The sequence below is a fragment of the Microchirus variegatus genome (genome assembly GCF_963457635.1).
Source record: "Microchirus variegatus genome assembly, chromosome: 19".
In the NCBI taxonomy this organism is placed as follows: Eukaryota; Metazoa; Chordata; class Actinopteri; order Pleuronectiformes; family Soleidae; genus Microchirus; species Microchirus variegatus.
Window position 1 is genome coordinate 9,150,326 of NC_139820.1, and position 20,353 is coordinate 9,170,678.

Consider the following 20,353-nt stretch of genomic DNA (forward strand, 5'->3'; position numbering starts at 1 on the left):
GTTCAAGTGCCTGACGAGGCTCGGTTTATTTTTAAAAACATCTATTTCGACTGCTTCATTTCGCGCTTCCGCTCATGTGTGACGGCGAGTGAACCAATGAGGGGCTGCATTGAAGGTCATGTGATTGGACCAGCAGCGTTACATGTAATAGACTCGTGTAACACAAATACTACTTCTAATGTCGTCCGAGGCACTCAATAGCCGCTTTATTAGGTACACCTGCTTAAGCGCTTTTCAACCTAAATATCTAATCTGTTCACTAACTGCATAGTGGAAATAGCTTTAATAATTACGTGTCTGTAATTAAGAGCAAAAAGTACATCGAAATGCAATTTAATTTATTCCATCTTGTACACATGGTTGATTTCAACATGAAGATCATGCTGGTCAGAGTGATCATGTGTCCACATATTTTAACTGATAGTTATGCACATTTACTACTACTCCTCGATGCAAATTTTAATTATTGTTGTTGTAACTGATAACAAAAACGTACCGAATTTACCTTTTTCGTGAACTCCCGAAAACCTCAGGCAAACTTACTTACACTTACTTTCCCACCTGATGGAGAGCAGACAATCGCAGCCATCTCACAACAAATGGTTTCATTAGAAATGTTTCTACGGCGTGTTCTCATCCCTGTTGCCAATATGTCTTCTTACTGTTGACGATTAAAGCACTGTGCAGTCGATACAAACAAACAGATAAACATGAGTGACGGCTCATTATTTAGTCAACAGAGTACTGGAGTTCTGTTGCACACAGTTTATTTAACAATATGGTATATAAGTAAGAAATGAGTCTTTTACCAGTTTATACAGTGATTTCATTCTCTCTTTTCCTTATATTTATAATATTTTTGTTTAATAACTTGATTTACAACTGGAGAAAAAGTTAATCCCCCTAATTCAAGTTTCTGCGGGAGAGGAATGAGGGTTGTGGAACATTTCAATTTTCAGGGTGAATCTCAAACATGTCCTTCATCCCTAGATAACACACAACTTAGTGTAAAATTCAGAGGACAGGGCATCATCCAAGATGTAGCCTACAAACAACCGGTGATCATTCCACCTCAGCTTAGGGGACTGGTCTTTTTCTCACGCTCTCTTTACACTTTACAACATTTGTATGACAAAAACGTATGACAAATTCTTTTTTTTAATGTCAAAGCAACAATTTTCTACACCTGCAAGACAGATTTATTAAATTCCAGGCCACTGAGATGTAGGTTGCAGTCCTTGTGTCTTTGTTGGTGAAACCAGGTAAAGCTGTGTTTCTTAGTGACTGTGAGGGTTTGTGTCAGTGTCTTCATGTGTGCCTGCATACATGCCTGTGTGTACACAACCTGGCGCAGTCCATTTCCTACTTTAATACAAGTGAGTGCTCTTCATACACACAAAGAGAAGGGAGCAGTCTCTGTCCCTGAACGCATCATCATCATGGAGTAATGATACAACACTAGATTACAACCGTTTGAGAACAAAAACCTGGCCCAATTCCCAGACAAACTTATTTTACAGTTTCAACACAAAAATGCTTTAAGTCTTTTTCCAAAGGTACAAAATAAAAAGATATGAATATTATAATGAAATTGTACATTTTTGTTTGTTTTTTTAAAAAAAAAGAAAAAATATGCGACAGGCATGAAACATACCAATAACAAACCAAACAAAAATAAACTGATTATTGAACACATTTGGTCAGAACCAAAAATATATTCTTTGTGATTTAAATTTCAATAAGAAGCATCTTGCAAATTCCTCAACATCCTAAGAAGGAAATACCCTTCCAAATTTCAATCCCTTAATGTGTTGACTTTCTTTGTATTTTTCCATGACCAAAATTGCTCTTTTCATAACATAACCTTTGTTTTTTTTTTACCAAGTAGAAAAACCGTTGAAAAACTGAAAGGAAAGGAACAAAGCTAACAGCATAACAAGTCCAAGGGAAAGGAGGAGTGGGAGGATGGGTCCCTGGGAGCGAGACTGTGCTCTTCAGTTCCCAGGAGAAATGCTACAATCCCTCCACAAACTTCTCCAGAGTGTCACCTGTAGCATCTCCCACCATCCCCAAGTCACTGTTCAGGCCCCCTCTACTGGGTGTGTTAAGCTGCGGGAGCATGGCACTCTGTTCTGGTGTCCCCAAGTGTCCCTGCTCCATGGATTGCAGTGGGCCCCCAAGTCCCGGGTGGGGGGAACCCGAGTGTGGTGGAGGCGGGTGTTGCGGTGAGGGTTGGGGCTGATTCTGGACCTGTGGTGAGGGACTGGAATGTGGCGGCTGTTGCGAAGGTGGACAGGGGGACTGGACGGGTGCAGGGGAACGGACCTGGTTGCCAAGGGTGTTGGCGAGTGTGGACTGGCCAGGGAGGTGAGCTCCACCCTGGGACTGTCCGGCCAGTAAATGTGTCTGGGGGCTCATTGGGCTGGGCTGGGCAGGAGAACCCATTTGCTGCTTGAGGATGGCCTGCTGCTGAGGAAGCTGTTGCTGCTGGAGCATTCGCTGATGAAGCAAAGTCTGGGTGGAATCCATCCCCATTCCAGGCTGGGACATCTGAGAGATGGGTGGGAGCTGGCCCATAGGTCCACCAGCTGCTCCTGGGCCTGTCTGCATGGCTATCTGCTGCTGCATACGGATCTGAGAGTATGTAGCTGCGGTACCCTGCATCTGTGCAGGGAACTGGCCTGGATGGCCTTGTGGCATCACTCCTTGCTGTTGTTGTTGTTGCTGCTGCTGCTGTTGTTGCTGCTGCTGCTGCTGCCTTAGGAGCTTAAGACGGTAGAGCTCCTGGATCTGGGGGTTGTTGTTGTGTGCAGTGTTCAGCAGCTGCCCTTGAGCCCCTAATGCTGCCATGCCTTGTGCAGGAGGCTGTTGGGGCTGCTGTGGGGGCATCCCTGGCCTCTGCACTGCCCCGCCTGGCATGGCCATGGCCTGCATTGGGGGCAGGCCGGGCTGCTGTTGCTGACCTGCTAGTTGCTGCGGCTGGTTGGCATGGTACTTGGCCGTTCGCTGTTTAATGAAAGCGGCCATTAGCTGAGGGTTGGATTTGAGGATGTTTAGAACTTGCTGCTGCTGCTGGGGTGAGCTTGGAGACTTGAGGGTGCGTAGAAGGTCCTGCAGGGCATTGGGGGCTATAGTACCAGGTCTCTGTGGAGTTTGTGGCCGGACACCAGGCTGCTGTGGTATAAGCATCCTCTGGACTTGTTGAGGTTGTATCATGGCTCTCTGCATGGTCATGGCCTGCTGTGGGGTCTGGCCTGGGACAAGGCCCGGCTGTTGAGTCTGAGCTGACTGCATGGGGCCTGCAGCTCCAGGCCACTGTCCTGGAGCCATTCCAGTTGGCATGACCTGTGGACCCCTTGGCCCTGGCACCATTTGCATGGGTGGCTGCATCGGTCCAGTCATGCGCTGCTGTGGCTGCTGGGGGTTCATGGGCAAGCCGTTCACATTGACCCGGTAATTCTGCTGGTTCTGCTGGGCCTGCGCCATCATCTCGATGTGCCGTGCCATCTTGACTGCAGCAAGGGGAGGCTGCTGCTGCTGTAGCTGCTGAGGCGGCTGGGATGGCTGAGGGAGAGGGGACTGCTGCTGGTGTAGAGGGGAGGCCTGGGGCCCAGGTTTGCCCTGGGATACTGGTGCTTGAGGCTGGCCATTGCGAGGTGCACTGGGAAAAGATGGGGACATGACACCTGTCGAATTGGGAGTCTGCGGCTGGTTTGAAAGAGGCTGTTGGGGTGTCTGGGGAGTGTTGGGCTGGCCATGGGAAGTAGGAGTACTGGGGGCAGCGGAGGCCGGAGGGGAAGGCAGAGGCATTGTTCTTCCTTGCATGGTCGCCATTCTCCTCCTCATTAGCTGTGCCTGCTGAAGCCTGTGCTGCAGCTGCTGCTGGCGAAGCTTGTGCTTAATATTCAGGCAGAACGGGACGGGACATTTGTTCTCCTGACAGTGCTTTGCATGGTAACAGCATAAAGCAATAAGCTGTTTGCATACGGGGCAACCACCGTTGGTTTTGCGCTTGCATCCCTTGGTGTGTTGAACCACTCGTTTCATCTTCTGGCAGGAAGGCAGCGAGCAGTTGGCATTGCGACACTGACAAGCATGGACCAGGGACTGGATGCAGCGTTGGATACTTAGCCGCCTGCTCTCTTGTGGACTCTTGGAGGCCTCTCCACTTTGGCCGTTGCTGTCGTCATCCAGGCCGAGCCCCCACTTCACCATCTGATGCTCGTGGCCCTTTGTGTTGTAACAGCTGATGCAAAGATCGAAGTCCTGAGAAAATAAAGCGAGAACAAGGTCATTTAGAGGAGTTTCAAAGTATGATAATTCATCTGAAAATTAAAAATTGCATTTTTGATATAAAAATCCAATAGACTCCAATAGCAGTAACTCACTTCACACACAGTACAGTGCCAGCGTGTTTCCACATGGTGCTTGCACTCATTACAAGTGTAGACAAAGCGGTCCTGGCCCTGGTTGTGCAACTCGACCAGCATGCACATGGTGCTCCACTTGCACCTCCTGAGGGAGCTAAACTCCCAGTGCTTGTCTCTGGCTAAAGTCAGGAAGGCATCACGGCCGTCCATTAGGTCACACGACAGCATAGGGTCAGGGTCAGCGATGGGCGGCAGGGTGTTCACCATAGGAGCAGAGTGGAGGTGAATGACAAAGAACACCTTCAGCAGAAAGTGGAAAAAGACAGCTTGAGTAAAGCAAATAGAAACCACAGTGAAACTGTTTCATTTCAATCTTTCACTTGCTATTCATCAAGTTTTACATTTGTTAATTCTTGGTAGCAGGAGTAATAATCACATTAAATCACATTTGCCCACCTATATTAACTGTTCACAATGGCACATCTTTTCAGCTTTAATTTAAAGATCAAGTGCAGAAGTTTAAATACATTACATCATAAAGCAAAAAGCAATGGATTCTGACCTCTTTGTGCTTCTCCATGCTGGCGTACAGCTTCTGGGATAAATCATTGGCTACATTCGGCATCCCAGGCTTCTTCTTACCGGCTCGGCTCATACTGCTTTTGTTTTTGTTTGTCTTTTTGTTGTTCTTCTTTTTAGCGTTTTTGCTGTCACTCGGTGTTCCCTGAAGAAAATATGCAATGACAGAAATAAGAAAACGGCTCATTATTGGGGGCATCACGATTCACCAAATCCTTCAAATTGATTTTCGATTTTAAGGTATCAAAGTCAACTCAAAATGCGGTGAACACTGTCCAAATTTAAAAATATTATTCCATTTAAATAAAGAATTGTGTACGTTTCTAACCTCAGGTGTTTCAGAAGTAGCTGTGTTCTCCTCTTTCTTCCTCTCCTCCTCCTCTTGCTCCAGCTCCTTGATACTCTCCTCCAGCACGTTGGGCCAGAAGTCGCCTTCAAAATAAGGAAGCTCATTGGCGCTAGTCACGCGGTCCTCGGTCGCTTGTTTGAAGATGTCCTGAGAGTGCGACAACATTCATTCATGTTGTTACAAATGTATTTGTATTTCTTGTTAGGGATAAATGTTAAAGTAGACATATTATACCCTATTTCTCCAAGTTAACCTAGTTCCCTGGTGTCCTAATGAACATGTCTGTGACATGCTTTGGTCAAAATACCATAAGGATGAAGCACCACAGCAGTTCAATCACTCTGCCAAAACAGCCCTGTTTAGAACGCTCGATTTTGAGCGTCTGTCTCTTTAAATTCAAATGACACACAGGAAACTACGTCAGCGTCACTGAGGCTCCGGCAGCTAACAGCGGTTAGCATTTGGAAAAGTGGTAATTTGCCGACTCTCGCCATGTACAAAATGTATCCACTGGACATGTAAATCCTCTGAGGCTGGAAGTTTGTGTAGAACTCTGTGCTGCACTGTGCAGCCAAGAATAGAACACTTTGCGGACTTCCGCTCTTCCGGATGCTATTGCCCTCACCTGCACTCTCGCGTTTTTTAGGGACAAAGCGGAGCTCCGCGAGACAACAATTCCAGGAATGTCTCATTGTGACGTAGCAATAAGTGCAGAGGTCAACGGTCAATACTTAGGCGGACCACAAAAACATGAATGAGTCCTCTTTTTTGTAACGCTTTGCCTATTCATAGGGCCTCCAGAGTCCCACATACAAGTATTAAAATGATTAAAAAGTTGATTTTGCATGATATACATATTGCATAATATGTCTCCTGTGTGTTCCGATTAGAAATGGTGCAATTCACACAAGAATCTGATTAGAGGCTCTTTAAATCTATACAATACCATCGAAGACTATTTAATGGTTTGAATGTGTATGTAAAAAATTTGACAGACTAAACATCAAGAAGATAAGCCTATTTAAGAGAGCGTTTCCGCCTCCTCACCTTGTAGTCATGCAGGATCCTCTCCGCATAGGCCTTATCCAGCATCTTCCTGTACCACTCCTGTAGTCTCTTAGGCTTAGGGATCTTCTGATCAGGAGGATGGCAGTGGAATATGTAGTCGTCTCCTTCACTTGGAGGGCAGGCCCAGATGTGGCCCTGGGCGTACCTGCAGAGATAGCGCAAGGATCAGTAAGGATCTGGATCCCAAGTTCACTCCTGAGACTTCGCTCCGTGTCTGGGCAGAGGAATTGATGGGAGGGGCTTACCCAAGCTTCTTGACATATTCTAGATAGCCAATGAGGATTTCATGGTACACTGCTGTTCGTAGAATCCGAGGTCTGAAGAAGTGAATACTGTCAAGGTATGATATGTAAACCCGTCTGCAGGTGTAGAGGGAAAAGTGGATAAAAGACACAGGTTAGATGCAAGCTCAAATGCCATTTTCATTCTTGCCATACTGCATGTGTTAATGAGATGTAAAGACCTAGTGTTGGGGAAAGGAGACTCGGAGCCATACTCCTGCACGTGCATGCCAAAGAAACAAACGTCCACGCCATCAATCTCCTCAAAGGCAAAAAGTGCTTTGGTTCTGTAGGGAAAGGTCTCAGGCATTTCGCCTGTGTCCACAAACCTGTTGAAATGGAAAATTGAGTATTAGTAAAGCAGCGGTTTTCATCAATGTCTGATGTAACATTTATACAGTGACAACTTTGATAGTGTTTCGGACATTGGACTTGTTGTAGTTTCATTCTTAAACATCAAAAACATTCCCATAAATATCAACATTTCTTGTATTATCTACTCTGCAAGACAACTCACGCCTCTATCCCATAAAAACTCATTTTGTTATCCAGATGACTGATGTCCTCACCTGGCTTTCATGCCTGGTTTGACCTCCACCGTTTTGTCGGAGCTCGCCACCACTCGCACGAACACCTCTCCAGCCTCAGGGTGGTTCTGCCTTTTCAAGTATTTATTCACACGGTCCTCTATGTACATTCCCAATCGAGTCGACTGCAGCCCTACAGTTAAACACAGGAGGAGAAAGAGTTACAAAACCGTCCGTTTTTTAGTAAACTTTGCAGGAAGACCGAAGAACAAGGGTTAGAACTCTTCAAAAACAAGCAGAAGCCAGAAAGTTATTAGACAGCACTGCATGATACGTTTATATTAATATTACACATGCAGCAATTAGTCAAATAATCCATTGTTTACATAATATTTCCATTATGTTTAGTAAAAATATTAAATGAATGCTTAGCATCTCATTGTCATGTATTATAATAAACTAGAGCTGAAATGATGATGTTGAATGTCTTGTTTGGTCCTGGTTTCTTTGTTACAAGAAACCAGAAAACATTCACTTTCAAGAAGCTGAAAAATCAAAAAGCCTGGTCTAATTATTGAAACATCTCTCAAACCAATAAATCGATTGTCCAAATAGTTGATGATTAGTTGTCGCAGCCCTATATTAAACTGGATGTTTTTTGGACAGACAGAATAAAAAACAGAACACTAACTTTTTGCAGAGAACTTGTTCTCCTTCCGTGTTTTTGCACTCTTCTTCAAGCAGTTGTCACAAATGAATCTATAAAGGGAGAGCAAGACAAGTCAGACATAATGTTAACATCATACTTTGTCAAGAAGAGGATGTGTATGTATTGGAGAATGCGAGTTTAACATCTCACCCAGACGGCCAAATGACTTCGTAGTGTAGGACGCATATCTGGTGCATTTTCCGGCCACAATCTTTACATTCAACAAACCTGAAATACACCAGACACAAACAAAGACATTGTGGAAGCAATACTATCTCAAAAAGCAAGTTCCCTGCTCTGACATGGATGCCAGACACATTGTTTAACACATCTTACTTATGTTTCTGATGCTATTATTTGTATGTAAGTCTTCACTACTAAAACAGTAAGCGACACAAATTTCCAAATCACTCTTCCTCCAGTGGTTACCAACTCTTCTAGCCATTAATACAAATGTGCCTTTGTTGGCGGTTAGGTGAGGATAGTAACCAAGGTTTTCCCTGCCTGTCTAAGGCAAAGGCGAGAACAAAGAAGCTCCAACTTCAGCTGTTTTAACTGGTGGAACTGGGCAAACCGGCAAGAAAGATGGATCAAAACTGTACATAAGATCATCCCCTCTGTGGATGTTTCTTTCACTGTTTAGAATTGGCACACATGTGAATTCCCACCCTGCCGAGGTCCTTGAACGCACCCCAAACGTACAAACGATCTCTTTCTGGAGAGTTTTGCTGCCTTCATTTCATCGGATTGAAAGACACTGACGTCAGGCAGCTTGATACATGTATAAGTAATAGAAAAATATATAATATCAGTAGATTATTATAGAATAGATTAAATAGAGAATAATAAATAATAGTGAATATAGTCAGTGTCTGGCTAGAGATAAGAGCCACAGTAAAATCCCTGTAAAGGTAAGAGATTATTCTTAATTTAACGACATCTGTATTTACCACTACTACTCTGTATAAGTGAGTGAAATATTGATGAATGCCACTTTGCCACCTTGGTCTAAAAAAAACAACAACAGGAAAATCCCTGGTAACCTGCATCTGATTTAATAATGTCACTATGCGCATGGTAATCAGTTCAAACTTAGGTTCTGTGCTTTTTGTTAGAAAAACTCTCATTGAACACAGTGTTTTATGTTCCACTCAGCAGGTGGCGTTGCTGAGTTGTCCTTGGCCTCAGTGAAACTGAAGTGATTGATCAGAGAGAAAATATGCAGACTGCACTGAATGTGCAAAAACAAAGCCAGATGTGGGTGGCAGAAAATAACTTTTAAAGATGTGATTCGAGACTGATGCAAACAAATTCAACAAAAAGCTGCTTTGTGTTCGCTTCTCTAATTGGTTGGCGTGTACTTACGGTTCAGGGTCAAGTATGTCGTTCTTCTTCCGTTCAAACTGATCTTTCGATATCATCCTGAAGTGTGCCGAAAGTAAAAGTAAAAGTCAGGGCAGAGTAAGAAACACCATCCTTTGCAGAGCGACTTTCGCTGCGTTTGCTGCCATGACAAGGGGTAAAGCACCACCAAGTCTACTTACGTTTGCGGTTGTGCAGGATCATCTCCGAGGGTCACGCTTTCCCCCTGAATCTCATTGAAGCATTTCTCACAGAAATGGTACCTGTAAGAACAAACACGTCACATTCGGCACGTAGATAACTACAAACGCAGATAAACAAAAACCTTAACGCAGATGTCTTCTTTTTCACTGAAATGCAATGTTTAGTCATCAGACAGTTGTTGGAGTTTGCCCAATACAACGGTTTACAAAATAACACTTCAATTTTTGTGTTTTATAACAGAGACCAGGGAATCCCTGAGCTCCCATTGAGAGAGTAAATAGACTGCGCTGTAGGAGCCTATGCTGTCTGTCAGGCTGTGTTACACTGCTGCCGCTGTTCTGCTCTGCTCTTTAAGTGCCTCAACTGTGTGTGGGGAAAAAAACGGCTGCAGTTGCACTCTGCATGCAGCAGGGGGTGCAAGGGAACAGCGTGCAAACCGTTATGTGCCTGCTTACAACTTGGGGAGGAAAAGGCAATGATGGGCAATGCTGTTGTGGCCTGCGTCAAAGTGTGATATTTTCATCTGTCACAAAAGACAATAGGTGGCAAAAGTGAATTTACCAATTCTCTTGATAGACACCAATAGAAAACCAATTCAGAGTCTTTAAATTAGTTCTGTATGTCAGGATGGCAGTACCACATGGACCATGGCATTGCCTAGAGAGCTACAGGGGAACAGATCACAGGCTGTAGGGGATGGATATTATAGTGCAAATAGCTGCATTTATTCCTTATTAAAACTCAATAAGCTAATCTCCTTGCATGTGTGTGGTGTGTATGACATGATTTTGAAAGATTTTAAGTGCTGCTTATACAGTGTGTATGACATGATTTTGAAAGATTTTAAGTGCTGCTTATACAGTCGAGTTCATAGCCACCCCGTAGTTGCAAATAATAGCACACACAAACGCACCCATACATACCTGTTCTGGTAGCTGTAGTATGTCCCTCCAGTAGGTATTGTGCAAAGCTGCTTGCCATAGCAACAGAGGGTTTGAGGAGAGAACTCGTACTGTAGACATAAGTGAGACAACAAAGGAGGTCAAAACATTTCAAAGAAAAATCTGTAAAGAAATCCTTCAGGAGTTTAGTATAAAGGATCAGTATTTTAAGTTAGTGCTTCAATTTAATGTCTTAAACTGCCTTATCGCTCAGTTGTTGCAGGGCAATGTAGAAAAACATCAAAATAACATATATATATATATGCTTAGCAGCTATATATACATATGTAAATACATACATATACATACATATATATACACACATTTACAGTCAGTCAAGGTGTAATCTTTTCTGTCAAGTTTTCCTTCTCCACTAACTGCATATTTAACATCCCCATACTGTGACCCCTCCACCTCACCTTCCTCCCACAGCAGTAGCCCAGGCCCTGCATGACGGGGTCAATCTCTGACTCAAACACCTCTGCCAATTTGGAGCAGTACTTGTAAACACGAGACGTCTTGCGGTTGTAGAGCCAAGCATTGTTGAACATTAGCCAGACATCGTCAACATATTGCCAAGGCTCTTGGTATTGGCCTGTGTCGAGCTTTCGCTTTATTGTAGACAGATCTATTGGGTTCTTAACAATATCAAAGTAGTCCTAGAAAGAGAAGAGGGGATATTAATACTTGTAAATCATACCAAAGAACTTCAACAGTGAAACTGAATTATGAAGGTCAAGGCAAGTCTATTTTATTTATATAGCCCAACATCACAAACACACTTTGTCTTGAAGAGTTTTAGTCAACAGCAAGTGACACCCTCTATCCTCAGACCCTCAAATCAAATCCACTGATTCGTAAAAAACAATATTAGGTGATAAATGTTAACACTACCTACCGGGATACCAAGAAGCAAAGGGTCTACTGGTTGTCTAAAGGGCAGCGACTCTGGGTCCTGCCGGTAGAGCGATTCTAAAGTTGGCATCAGAGCCTGACGCAGCTCCTCGGGCTTAAAGACTGAAAAAAATAAGCAACAAGAAGACAAGTGTTCAATAGTAGCCATCTCTCGCATGAAACTTTTCCTGTCTTCAACATATTTCTCTTGTCACTGTCCCATCATTTTGGGACAAAAAGCTACTTTGCATTCACAAACACATCAGTGAGTTTCCTTACATACAGTACATACCAAGAGTTTTGATTACTACTTCATGTTATTCAAATTATTTGTTGGCAGATAAAAAATAACATGCATTAAGTATTTTTTTACGTAGTTCACCCTTAGTACTCAGGCAGCCAATTAATTACAGTACTTGGTGCCAAGCAACTAATAATGTTGCTATACTTGTTTATGTTAACGATACAGCTTTCTCAAAGATCCTGTGAAGATCCAATGATGATGTCAGTTGAGGCAAATGGTGCTCCTGTAGATATTCTGGTAAATAGTGGTGCTACTCGTTCTGCAGTTTCTGCTAATGAGCAAGTGTGTAAGCCAACTTTTAATTTGGTTCCTAAAAATGAGTCATGCCAGTTGGTCTCACAGTTGGCACAGTGTGGGTGTGTTGAACATTACTAATGACAAAACTCGGAGTGGCTTGTTTTTTGTTTGTCAGTCAGTGTCAGTCAAGTTGTCTTGGCTTTAAACTCACTTTTCCTCCGTGACTGCGAGGGAGATGAGGTTGTGCTGTTGGTTGCACCCTCTTCCTCTTCTTTGGGTTCCGTCTTCATTTCCGGCTTTTTCTCCTCCACTTCCATAGGCTCTGGCTTTTCCTCTGGCTCTTCCTTCTTCACCAGCGTTGAAGCAGAGTCATCCCCAGTCTACGGAAACACAGGCAAGTAACTCTTTACGCCATTGTCATCATTTTAAGCTTAAATCTCAAGTGTTTCTGTCATACATTCATGGTGTGAAGGATCTGTAAGTATGCTTTACTTTTCACTTGATTGTAAATTGTGTCTTCTCTTATCATAAGGCTATCTTGTCCACTGATGAAAAGATGGTTTGCTCCTCCCAACTCTTTAAAATTAATCAACTTTGGAATCGACTACTGCCAATGAGAAATAAGTTCATTGGCTCACACATGCTGTTTCAGAAGCACTTTCTTTTGAAGCACACGAACGCCTTTAGACTATGCAGCCTTGACCCACCTCCATCTTGGGCTCAGTTTTGCCGCCAGCGGCCTCAAACTCCTGTTGGTCGTGGTGCTTCTCTGCTTTGATCTCCTGGATGGGCAGGTCTGCTCCAACATGCTGCGAGTGCGAGTCAGCACTAGCAGCTGAAGCTGGTGTGGGCACCCGGTTATCCAGACTGGCTCTTGGCTGAGACAGCTAAGATACAGAGGGCGGAGGCAGAGAGAGAAAGAGGAAGAGAAATATTAGCTATGTGCAATAACCTCACTGCTTTTTTTGCATGCAAGAATGGAGCCAAGACTAAGATGCACACCTCTCATGGTTATTTTTTTTCTTGCTGCCTCAAGTTAAAATATTAGCGCTGGGCACATTAACAGTGGTTAACGCTGTTATTGGCGTCAACGTTAACGCATTACCCGTTTCCATGACAACTGACAAGGGAATCGGGAAAAGGCGCATGTGACGTCAAGTTTAAGTGCCGCAGCACCGGAGTGCAGGCACCGTTTACCAGTTAGCTCCGTTAGCTCCTTTAGCGCGCCTACAGATTTACTGGAGTGGTCTGTTTATTAAACGAGAGCAGCGCTAAAAATAACCAGCGTACCTGTGTACTGTGTATGTGTGCCACTGTTTTTAAAGTTTAACGTTAGTGCCAAGCACTATAAAATATCTAACATTCCATCGTAATGGATGCTGAAAAGGTGAATTTATGACAAAGTATATGGATATGGATGGGATGGACTGATATATGGTAGAGGGATGGGAGTTAACATGGGTGGGGGGAGTTCAGAGTGGAGGGCATGCTTAGGGTCTTAGTCTCACCGGTGTAGTAGGGGGTTGAGGTGGGGGCTGCGTCTGTGCTGCTGTGGGGAGCTCCACCTGGGATGGGGGCTGAGTGGGGCAGGGTGGGGTAGTGCCCTGTGCTGGGGCAGGGCCAGGGAGGGTGGGGGTGGAGCTGCGACTGGAGGGCTTGGGGTGTGGCAGGTTAGTGGCCCCCCCAGCCGTGGAGGCAGAGGAGGCGGCAGGCGGAGGCGTGGAGTGCAAGGGGGTTTGGGAGGAGGCTAGCTGAGGGCCCAGCGAGGGGCCAAGTGCATTCATGGGGAGGTTAGCGTTCTGTTGTTGCTGCTGCTGCTGCTGTTGCTGCTGCTGGAGAGAAGGGCGCACACACAAAGGGCAGACAAACACACACAAGCATACAAGAAGCAAACAAACACACAGTCGTAAGATCAAACAGACAAACACCACACACAATTTGGGAATTACAGGGCACCGTGTGCAATTAGCGCGTAGTATGATTTGCAAAAGTTATTTGATTTAAGTTCCCAGGAAGCTTGTTGTAATTAGGTAGCATCTTTATAAGCAAAACACTCCTCTCTTCATGTCTCACCTGAGTGACAGCAGCCTGAGCCTGTGGCTGAACAATGCCAGGGCCCACAGTGACATTCATGGTGCCTGTTGTGGTAACTGCAGCAGATCCTGGAAGGAACTGGGTCTGAGTCAAAAACTGTCCCTGGTTGGCCGTCTGACCAACCATGTTGCCACCACCATGTCCGGCCATCATGCCCTGGGCTTGAGGCATTCTGGAGGGAGATAGGCCCATCTACAAGACAAAAAATACTGATTCAGTGTTGTTTTAGATCACAGATGAGTCAAATAATCCGACTGATTACAAATTTAACAACGAAAAAACCTAATTAAATCTATGTTCATTCATAACCATTATCTCATATTACGTATTTTGGGTCCATGCATATGCATGCATGAACTTTAAGCATACACATGTACTGTGATTGTGTGATTGAGGGCCCTTCTCACCGCTGGGACGGAGCTCATGTTCATTTGCTGTGGATGGTTCATCGGTGAGGCAGCTCGTGCTCCAATAGGGGCCTGGGAAATCTGGGCATTGGGCAGAGCCATGTGATTGAACTGGTTGATTCCTGGACAAAAGAACGAGCAACAATGTTTAACAGCGGACAAAGCATGTGTCCCACTCAATTTTTTTTGGCTGCTAAATGATACATCGGGGCAACATGTAAGACGTACCTTGTGAAACCTGCATGCGATTCATGATCTGATTTGGCATGTTTGGTAGAGGAACAGGTCCATCTATTAAAAAGATGAACAAAGATACACAACACATTAGTGGCTAAAGACGTTTGTTGGCGATATTGATCATTTATTTATGCTAAAGCTGCTTGTTCAATGCCAACATGTACAATTAATTGAATTTGTGTTATGATATGAATGCGTACTCTGTGGCCTTGGGCCCATGGCATTGGGCTGGGCGAGTCCTGGCTGTTGGGTCCCTTGAGCAGCCAATGGTGCCTGGTTGATGATCTGCTTCTGTAGCCTAGAGCGCCTCTTCTCCTCCAGCTCCTTTTGGATTTTATAGATTTTCTCAGCCAAGAAATGATAGTACTCATCCTGTGGTGGAAGTAGATGTATTATTATTGTGGTGTGTAGCCTTGATAAGATGAGCCACTCTTTATTTAAAGACCTTTGAAAAACCTACCCGGCTGTTCGCCGACTCGTACATGTCTCCCTCCACCTTTCTGGCGTAGGCCACCAGGTTCTCCATTCTTCGGTCCTTTAAAGCTGCCGGGTCAGGGGTCGGGAATATGGCTTGTACTCTGCCATAGAGGAGGAGAAATTAGAGCCAAGAACATCTCGGGAAAGTTCTACTACAGTTACTTTTATTTGCAAAACAAAAACCAGAGGGGTTAGAGAGAAAAAAAAGACGAATAATGTTCTTACAGTTTGTGTACGAGGTGATTACGCAGATCCTGAGTGACATGCTCATGCCAGGCTTTCCTGGTGCCTGTGGCGGGGACAGGTGCTGCTGTGGGTGTGTTGCCCATTGATCCCACAGCTGAGCCATCTGACAGCAGCTGACTGGATGTTGAAAAAGAGTTGCAACAGAAGATTAAATAGGACATAAAATCCCCCCACCCTTTGCAGTTTACAGTAGAATGACATTTTGGAGACTGACTTGTTAGTGTTGAGCGTGTTGGGAAGGGAGTCTGTGTGCAGGTTTGTCTGTTCTGAAGTGGTCACACCCATGGCCGCACCTCCAAGAGCCAACTGGTTACCTGTAAAACGGAACAATGTGACCAAAGAGCACTGCCTGGTTTCAAAGTAAAACACAGCACATGTTTTCATTTTGAATGTCTGAACAACAGAAAGCATGTTAAAATGCCCGTTTGTACTGGTTTAAATTATTAATTCTGTGTCTCAACTCAGGGTGGGCATGATTTTTAAACGGAACCACAGTCCCCAGTGTGACGTCCTGCAGAAGTAGCCATTGTAGCACAACTACACGTTATCTCCTCCTGCTAACCTGAAGCTGCTACCAGCTAATAGTTACCATTGTAACTGCTGATTTTATCGACCAAAATCTAACCCCCCTCCTGCTTCTCTGAATTAAAAAAAATAAGATAGAGAATTGAAACCTGACCCGAAAATCGATTTAAGAATGTGGAGAATCGTGACACCCCTACATAGTGAATATTTGTAAATAGATGTGCATCCCTAATCTGAAGATATATATATTAAAGATATGAATAATTCAGTACTCATGAAGTATGTGCAAGAGAAATCAATACATAATGTCCATAAAATCAAGGATTAAACTCATTTTGTGTGGCTTTACCAAGTGCATTGATGGGTCTCATCTGCTGAGAAAGCTGTTGCTGAGCCTGTGCGTTCTGTGACCCTGCGGTCTGTCCTGTAGCCTGTTGGGCCTGGGCCTGCCCAGTGGCCTGACTGCTGTACGGTAGCCCAAGAGCCGCATAGGCCCTCTGCATGGAGCTGGGGTCTATTGGGGCTGAGGTATTGATGGTGGGAGCACTGGGCTGACCCACACCAACTGAAGACATAGGGTTCTGGAGGGCTGCATTAGGAGAACTCAGCATAGCTGGAGAAAGAAAAAGACTCATCAGTCCAACACACTCAAGTGCAAGCTTACCGACTGTACAGTTAGCAAGCTGCAGTGCTGAACATGTGGCATACTCAACAATGGTTAGAACAAATAAACAATATGCAAATGTGCATGTTATGCGCCAAGCTCGAGCAATACAAAATCAATTTTGGTTTGGTAAAAACAGAGTAAAGACACAGGTAAAGCAAAACACATGCATTTCTAAACATGGACCTCTGGCAAAATGAAGTCATACCATGGCAGTGCATTTAAGGTAAGGCTAAATTATTTGAAAAGCAGTGGACTGAATAAATACATAAATCCCTCCAGGGGACAAAGCATTAGCATATTTTTCTGGGTTCAGGCATCAGTTGAGCTAAAATAGCACTCAGTTTGTGCAAAGACAAAAATCGGTGGAGGCAGAACACAGTAAAAAACCATGCTCTGTTTGCATTGGCAGGAGACACACAAGCTCCAGCATCATGTTCTTAAACATGGAAGCCAAACGGGGACAGAGCAACACTGGAATGCTCTAAGTGATGAAAGATGCAGAGCAGACTGGTGAAATAATTTTTAAAAAATAACAAAAATGGGGGAGAAACCTTCACGCAACTCATGGAAATACTCTTGCAACTGATAAAAAGTAACGCAGAGAGATGGTGGGGGGGGGGGGGGGCATAAAACATAAAAAGACCGTGAAACCCATGGCAACAGTTACACGGTGAGAGTGAAAAACAAAACAGAAAGAGACACAGTTTTAATACAAGCAGACCGTGTTCAACTCGGCTCTGTTCTAGTAAAGAGCCGACAGCTAATGACTGTGCGGGACATCTCAAGCACATGCTCTCCATTTCCACCCTCTCTCCTTCCATCACACTTCTAACCCTCCTGTGTGTCAGATTACAAGCCCAGCAGGAATACACTTACTCACAGAGTGCTTTTTAGCCATTGGGGCAGGAGCATATGCCAAGAAATAAACTTGCATGAATGGCAAAATGTAAACGCTATGCGCATGAAAACATTGTTGGTTTCAGGACAGTGATATGCAAGTCCAGTTATTGGTTGGGAATGCTGAAGCAGCGGTTTTCTTTATTATTATTATTTTTATTATCAGTGCTGGGCACATTAACGGCGCACATGACTCGTTTCTATGCTGAATGCTATGTTTACGCGACTCCCGATTGTTAAAATCAGTCTCTAAAGTAACTCTAAACTTTAAAAACAGAGGCATACATACGCAGTACTTGGGTACGCTGGTATTTTTTAGCGCTGCTCTTTTCGTTTAACAAAACAGACCGGTCCAGTTCAACTGTAGACGCGCTAACGGTGCTAAAAGACCTAATGGAGCTAACTGGTAAACGGTGCCTGGACTCCAGTGCCGCGGCACGTAAACATGACGTCACAATTTTCACTTTCAACAATATATCAATACATTTTTCTTTTTAAGCAAAATTCGCCATACTGTACCAATTTTTACACATTTTCTGCAACTTTTTCAGGGTACAGCAAAAGCAGGAATGCCAGACTCAGCATTCCCCACTGCATTTCTATGGGGAATGTTCCAGTTTCTACAACTGGACTACTTGAGCTCAGGAACCCAACAGACATTCTGTGAAAAAAACTGTGATGATGGTTGATGTGTTTGTCGCACGAACTCAGAGGATGAGATTTACGCGACAGTGCGCTAATGTCTCGTACTCACGCGGCTGAGTGCGCTTGTCACTGGCGTTCTTAAGCGGCAGGCAGACGGGACAGTCGTGCCGTGTGCAATTTTTCCAGTGGGAGATAATCTGTCTGGACGACGCACAGTGAGCCACTAGAAAGAAAAACAGAAAGAGAGAAAAAAGTAAGCATCAAGAGATAAAGTCATTATGCTGTCAATTGTCTGGGGGGTGGGCAATATTACCAGAAATCAATATAATGGTTATTAAATATCGTCTTCAACATATGAGCTGCATTCCTGGTCTACTCATGCCAAATTTCTTTACAATGTGCTGTATAAAGATGATTAAAAGGATAGGCCTTCATAATAAAAGCATAAGGACATAAGCATATGTGACAAATAAAGAAACATTACTGACCAAAACTTAAAGATTTTGTGTTTACCATTAGAAGATCTGTCCATTTCAAGGATGCAACTTACCCTGGCAGGACTTGCCAGCCTGGCAGTGGGTCATGTGGTTAAGGACGTTCTTCATGGTGCGGCAGTGTGGCAGGGCGCAGGCCCTCACCTCCCCATTAGCCTGCTCCCGTCGCTGGCACTTGTGTGCGTGAAGCAGCAGGACCAGCTGCTGCTGGATCAGCTTGCGCTTCTCTGGGTCAGCCGTCGGTCCTGCTGAAGGCACTGCCACACCGCCACTGCCAGCCAGGGGGAGCATCGCTGCCTGCTGCTGAGGCTGCTGCATGGTTGAAAAGAAAAAAAAGACAGATGTTTCAGATGTTATGCTCAATCCTATTTCATGTCATTTACTTAAGGTAAGATGGTTCTCCATATGAACATGTACAGTAGATCCCTGTTAAAGTGGCAAATGAGACGCTGTATTATGTATGTCAAACCAGACTACCCCATAAACAAACTACTTCTCCAATTATACATTGTTAAACAACCACAATGCACATCGATCAATGCCAGACTGGAGACATTTCGCAGTTTCTGAAACAACTGAATTACAACAACTTATTACAGCCAAACTTGTTATAATTGTAGAATATAATCAGTCACTATAGGCAAAAAAAATAGCAGTTCAAGTGTCTTGATGACAGGAAAATGTTAGAATCTGAAAGCAATGTCTGATTATGCCCAACAAGCACTAACCATATTTGGCACGCTGGTGACAGCAGCCCCTTTGAGCTCACTGGGGAACGGTGGCAGACTTTTGGCAAGGGCAGCCTTGTTCTGGAGCTGCTGCTGAGGGTTTAGCTGCTGGCCTGGTCCTGCGGCACTCTGACCGTAGGGCTGGCCGCCAAATGGACCTCCATTGCTACCAAGGCCCATCTGCAAAAAACAGACGAGTTCACTAAAATGTCGATAAAACAATTTTGCTACTAGGTAGTTGTATGTTTAAATTCTTGATAATTCTGGATATGTCCTTGAAAGTGAGGGAATAGAACCACAAACCAGAGGCATATATCCGTTTTACAATGATATGATGCCATTAAATTTGCCGTTTCCATCAAACCAGAATTGTTTTTGAACTATATTTTGAGATGTTATGGGATTATGAGTTTCTTGTGTGATCTCCATCAGCTATATTCTGCCAAAACACAACTAATGGGCCAACTAAAGCACAGCCACTAATTCAATGCCAATTTGTCATGACAAGACCCCTATCAGCCACAGCAGACCCACTGATGCTCTGGCACCATAACACCTCAGCATGACACCAGCTATTGGCAGGATGGACCTTTCCGGCACTCGACCGTGGAAACATTTTCAACCTTTCTTTGTCTCCTTTTTCTTCTTCAACCAAGCACTTGTTCAGCATTTTCCTTTGTTACACTAGAGAAAACACATTTCTAGGAATGCAGCAAGTAGATACGGGATTAAATACTTGCATTTTAGAGTACTGTATTTATATCTGTAAAATTCTGCGATGATTGGTTTGGAATGATGTGACTGTTGGGGTCACTTAGAAATGTCCTTATTTTTGCATATAACATTAAATGAATCAGAAATACACTCTATACATTGTTAATGTGGTAAACGACTATTCTAGCTGCAAACCTCTGGTTTTTAATGGAATATGTACATAGGTGTATAGAGGCCCATTTCCAGCAACCATCTCTCCAGTGTTCTAATGGTACATTGTGTTTGCTAATCGCGTTAGAAGGCTATTGGATGATTAGAAAACCCTTGAAAACCCTTGTGCAATTATGATAGATTCATTTTGCCCTTCTTTTGATGAATATAAGTGTATAGATATATT

General features: G+C 44.0%; 1 protein-coding gene across 1 annotated transcript in view; it reads right to left on the reverse strand.

The window, feature by feature from the left end:
* Positions 1-922: 922 nt before the first annotated feature.
* The window catches only part of crebbpa (CREB binding lysine acetyltransferase a), a gene marked incomplete at its 5' end in the record, with an annotated part of 36,260 nt that continues 16,829 nt past the window's right edge, over positions 923-20,353 (reverse strand). Inside the window, 29 exons of the mRNA XM_083905690.1 lie at positions 923-4,266; positions 4,389-4,670; positions 4,933-5,094; positions 5,278-5,445; positions 6,346-6,511; positions 6,612-6,725; positions 6,830-6,976; positions 7,217-7,367; positions 7,866-7,933; positions 8,034-8,111; positions 9,249-9,305; positions 9,428-9,508; positions 10,373-10,461; positions 10,810-11,049; positions 11,289-11,407; positions 12,037-12,205; positions 12,533-12,712; positions 13,334-13,654; positions 13,899-14,111; positions 14,327-14,448; positions 14,555-14,617; positions 14,764-14,935; positions 15,024-15,141; positions 15,266-15,403; positions 15,501-15,600; positions 16,161-16,424; positions 18,130-18,243; positions 18,571-18,823; positions 19,243-19,422. Of these exons, the coding sequence (XP_083761816.1) occupies positions 2,014-4,266; positions 4,389-4,670; positions 4,933-5,094; positions 5,278-5,445; positions 6,346-6,511; positions 6,612-6,725; positions 6,830-6,976; positions 7,217-7,367; positions 7,866-7,933; positions 8,034-8,111; positions 9,249-9,305; positions 9,428-9,508; positions 10,373-10,461; positions 10,810-11,049; positions 11,289-11,407; positions 12,037-12,205; positions 12,533-12,712; positions 13,334-13,654; positions 13,899-14,111; positions 14,327-14,448; positions 14,555-14,617; positions 14,764-14,935; positions 15,024-15,141; positions 15,266-15,403; positions 15,501-15,600; positions 16,161-16,424; positions 18,130-18,243; positions 18,571-18,823; positions 19,243-19,422 (6,582 nt within the window). The 3' untranslated portion in view covers positions 923-2,013. The remainder of the gene's footprint in view (positions 4,267-4,388; positions 4,671-4,932; positions 5,095-5,277; positions 5,446-6,345; positions 6,512-6,611; positions 6,726-6,829; positions 6,977-7,216; positions 7,368-7,865; positions 7,934-8,033; positions 8,112-9,248; positions 9,306-9,427; positions 9,509-10,372; positions 10,462-10,809; positions 11,050-11,288; positions 11,408-12,036; positions 12,206-12,532; positions 12,713-13,333; positions 13,655-13,898; positions 14,112-14,326; positions 14,449-14,554; positions 14,618-14,763; positions 14,936-15,023; positions 15,142-15,265; positions 15,404-15,500; positions 15,601-16,160; positions 16,425-18,129; positions 18,244-18,570; positions 18,824-19,242; positions 19,423-20,353) is intronic.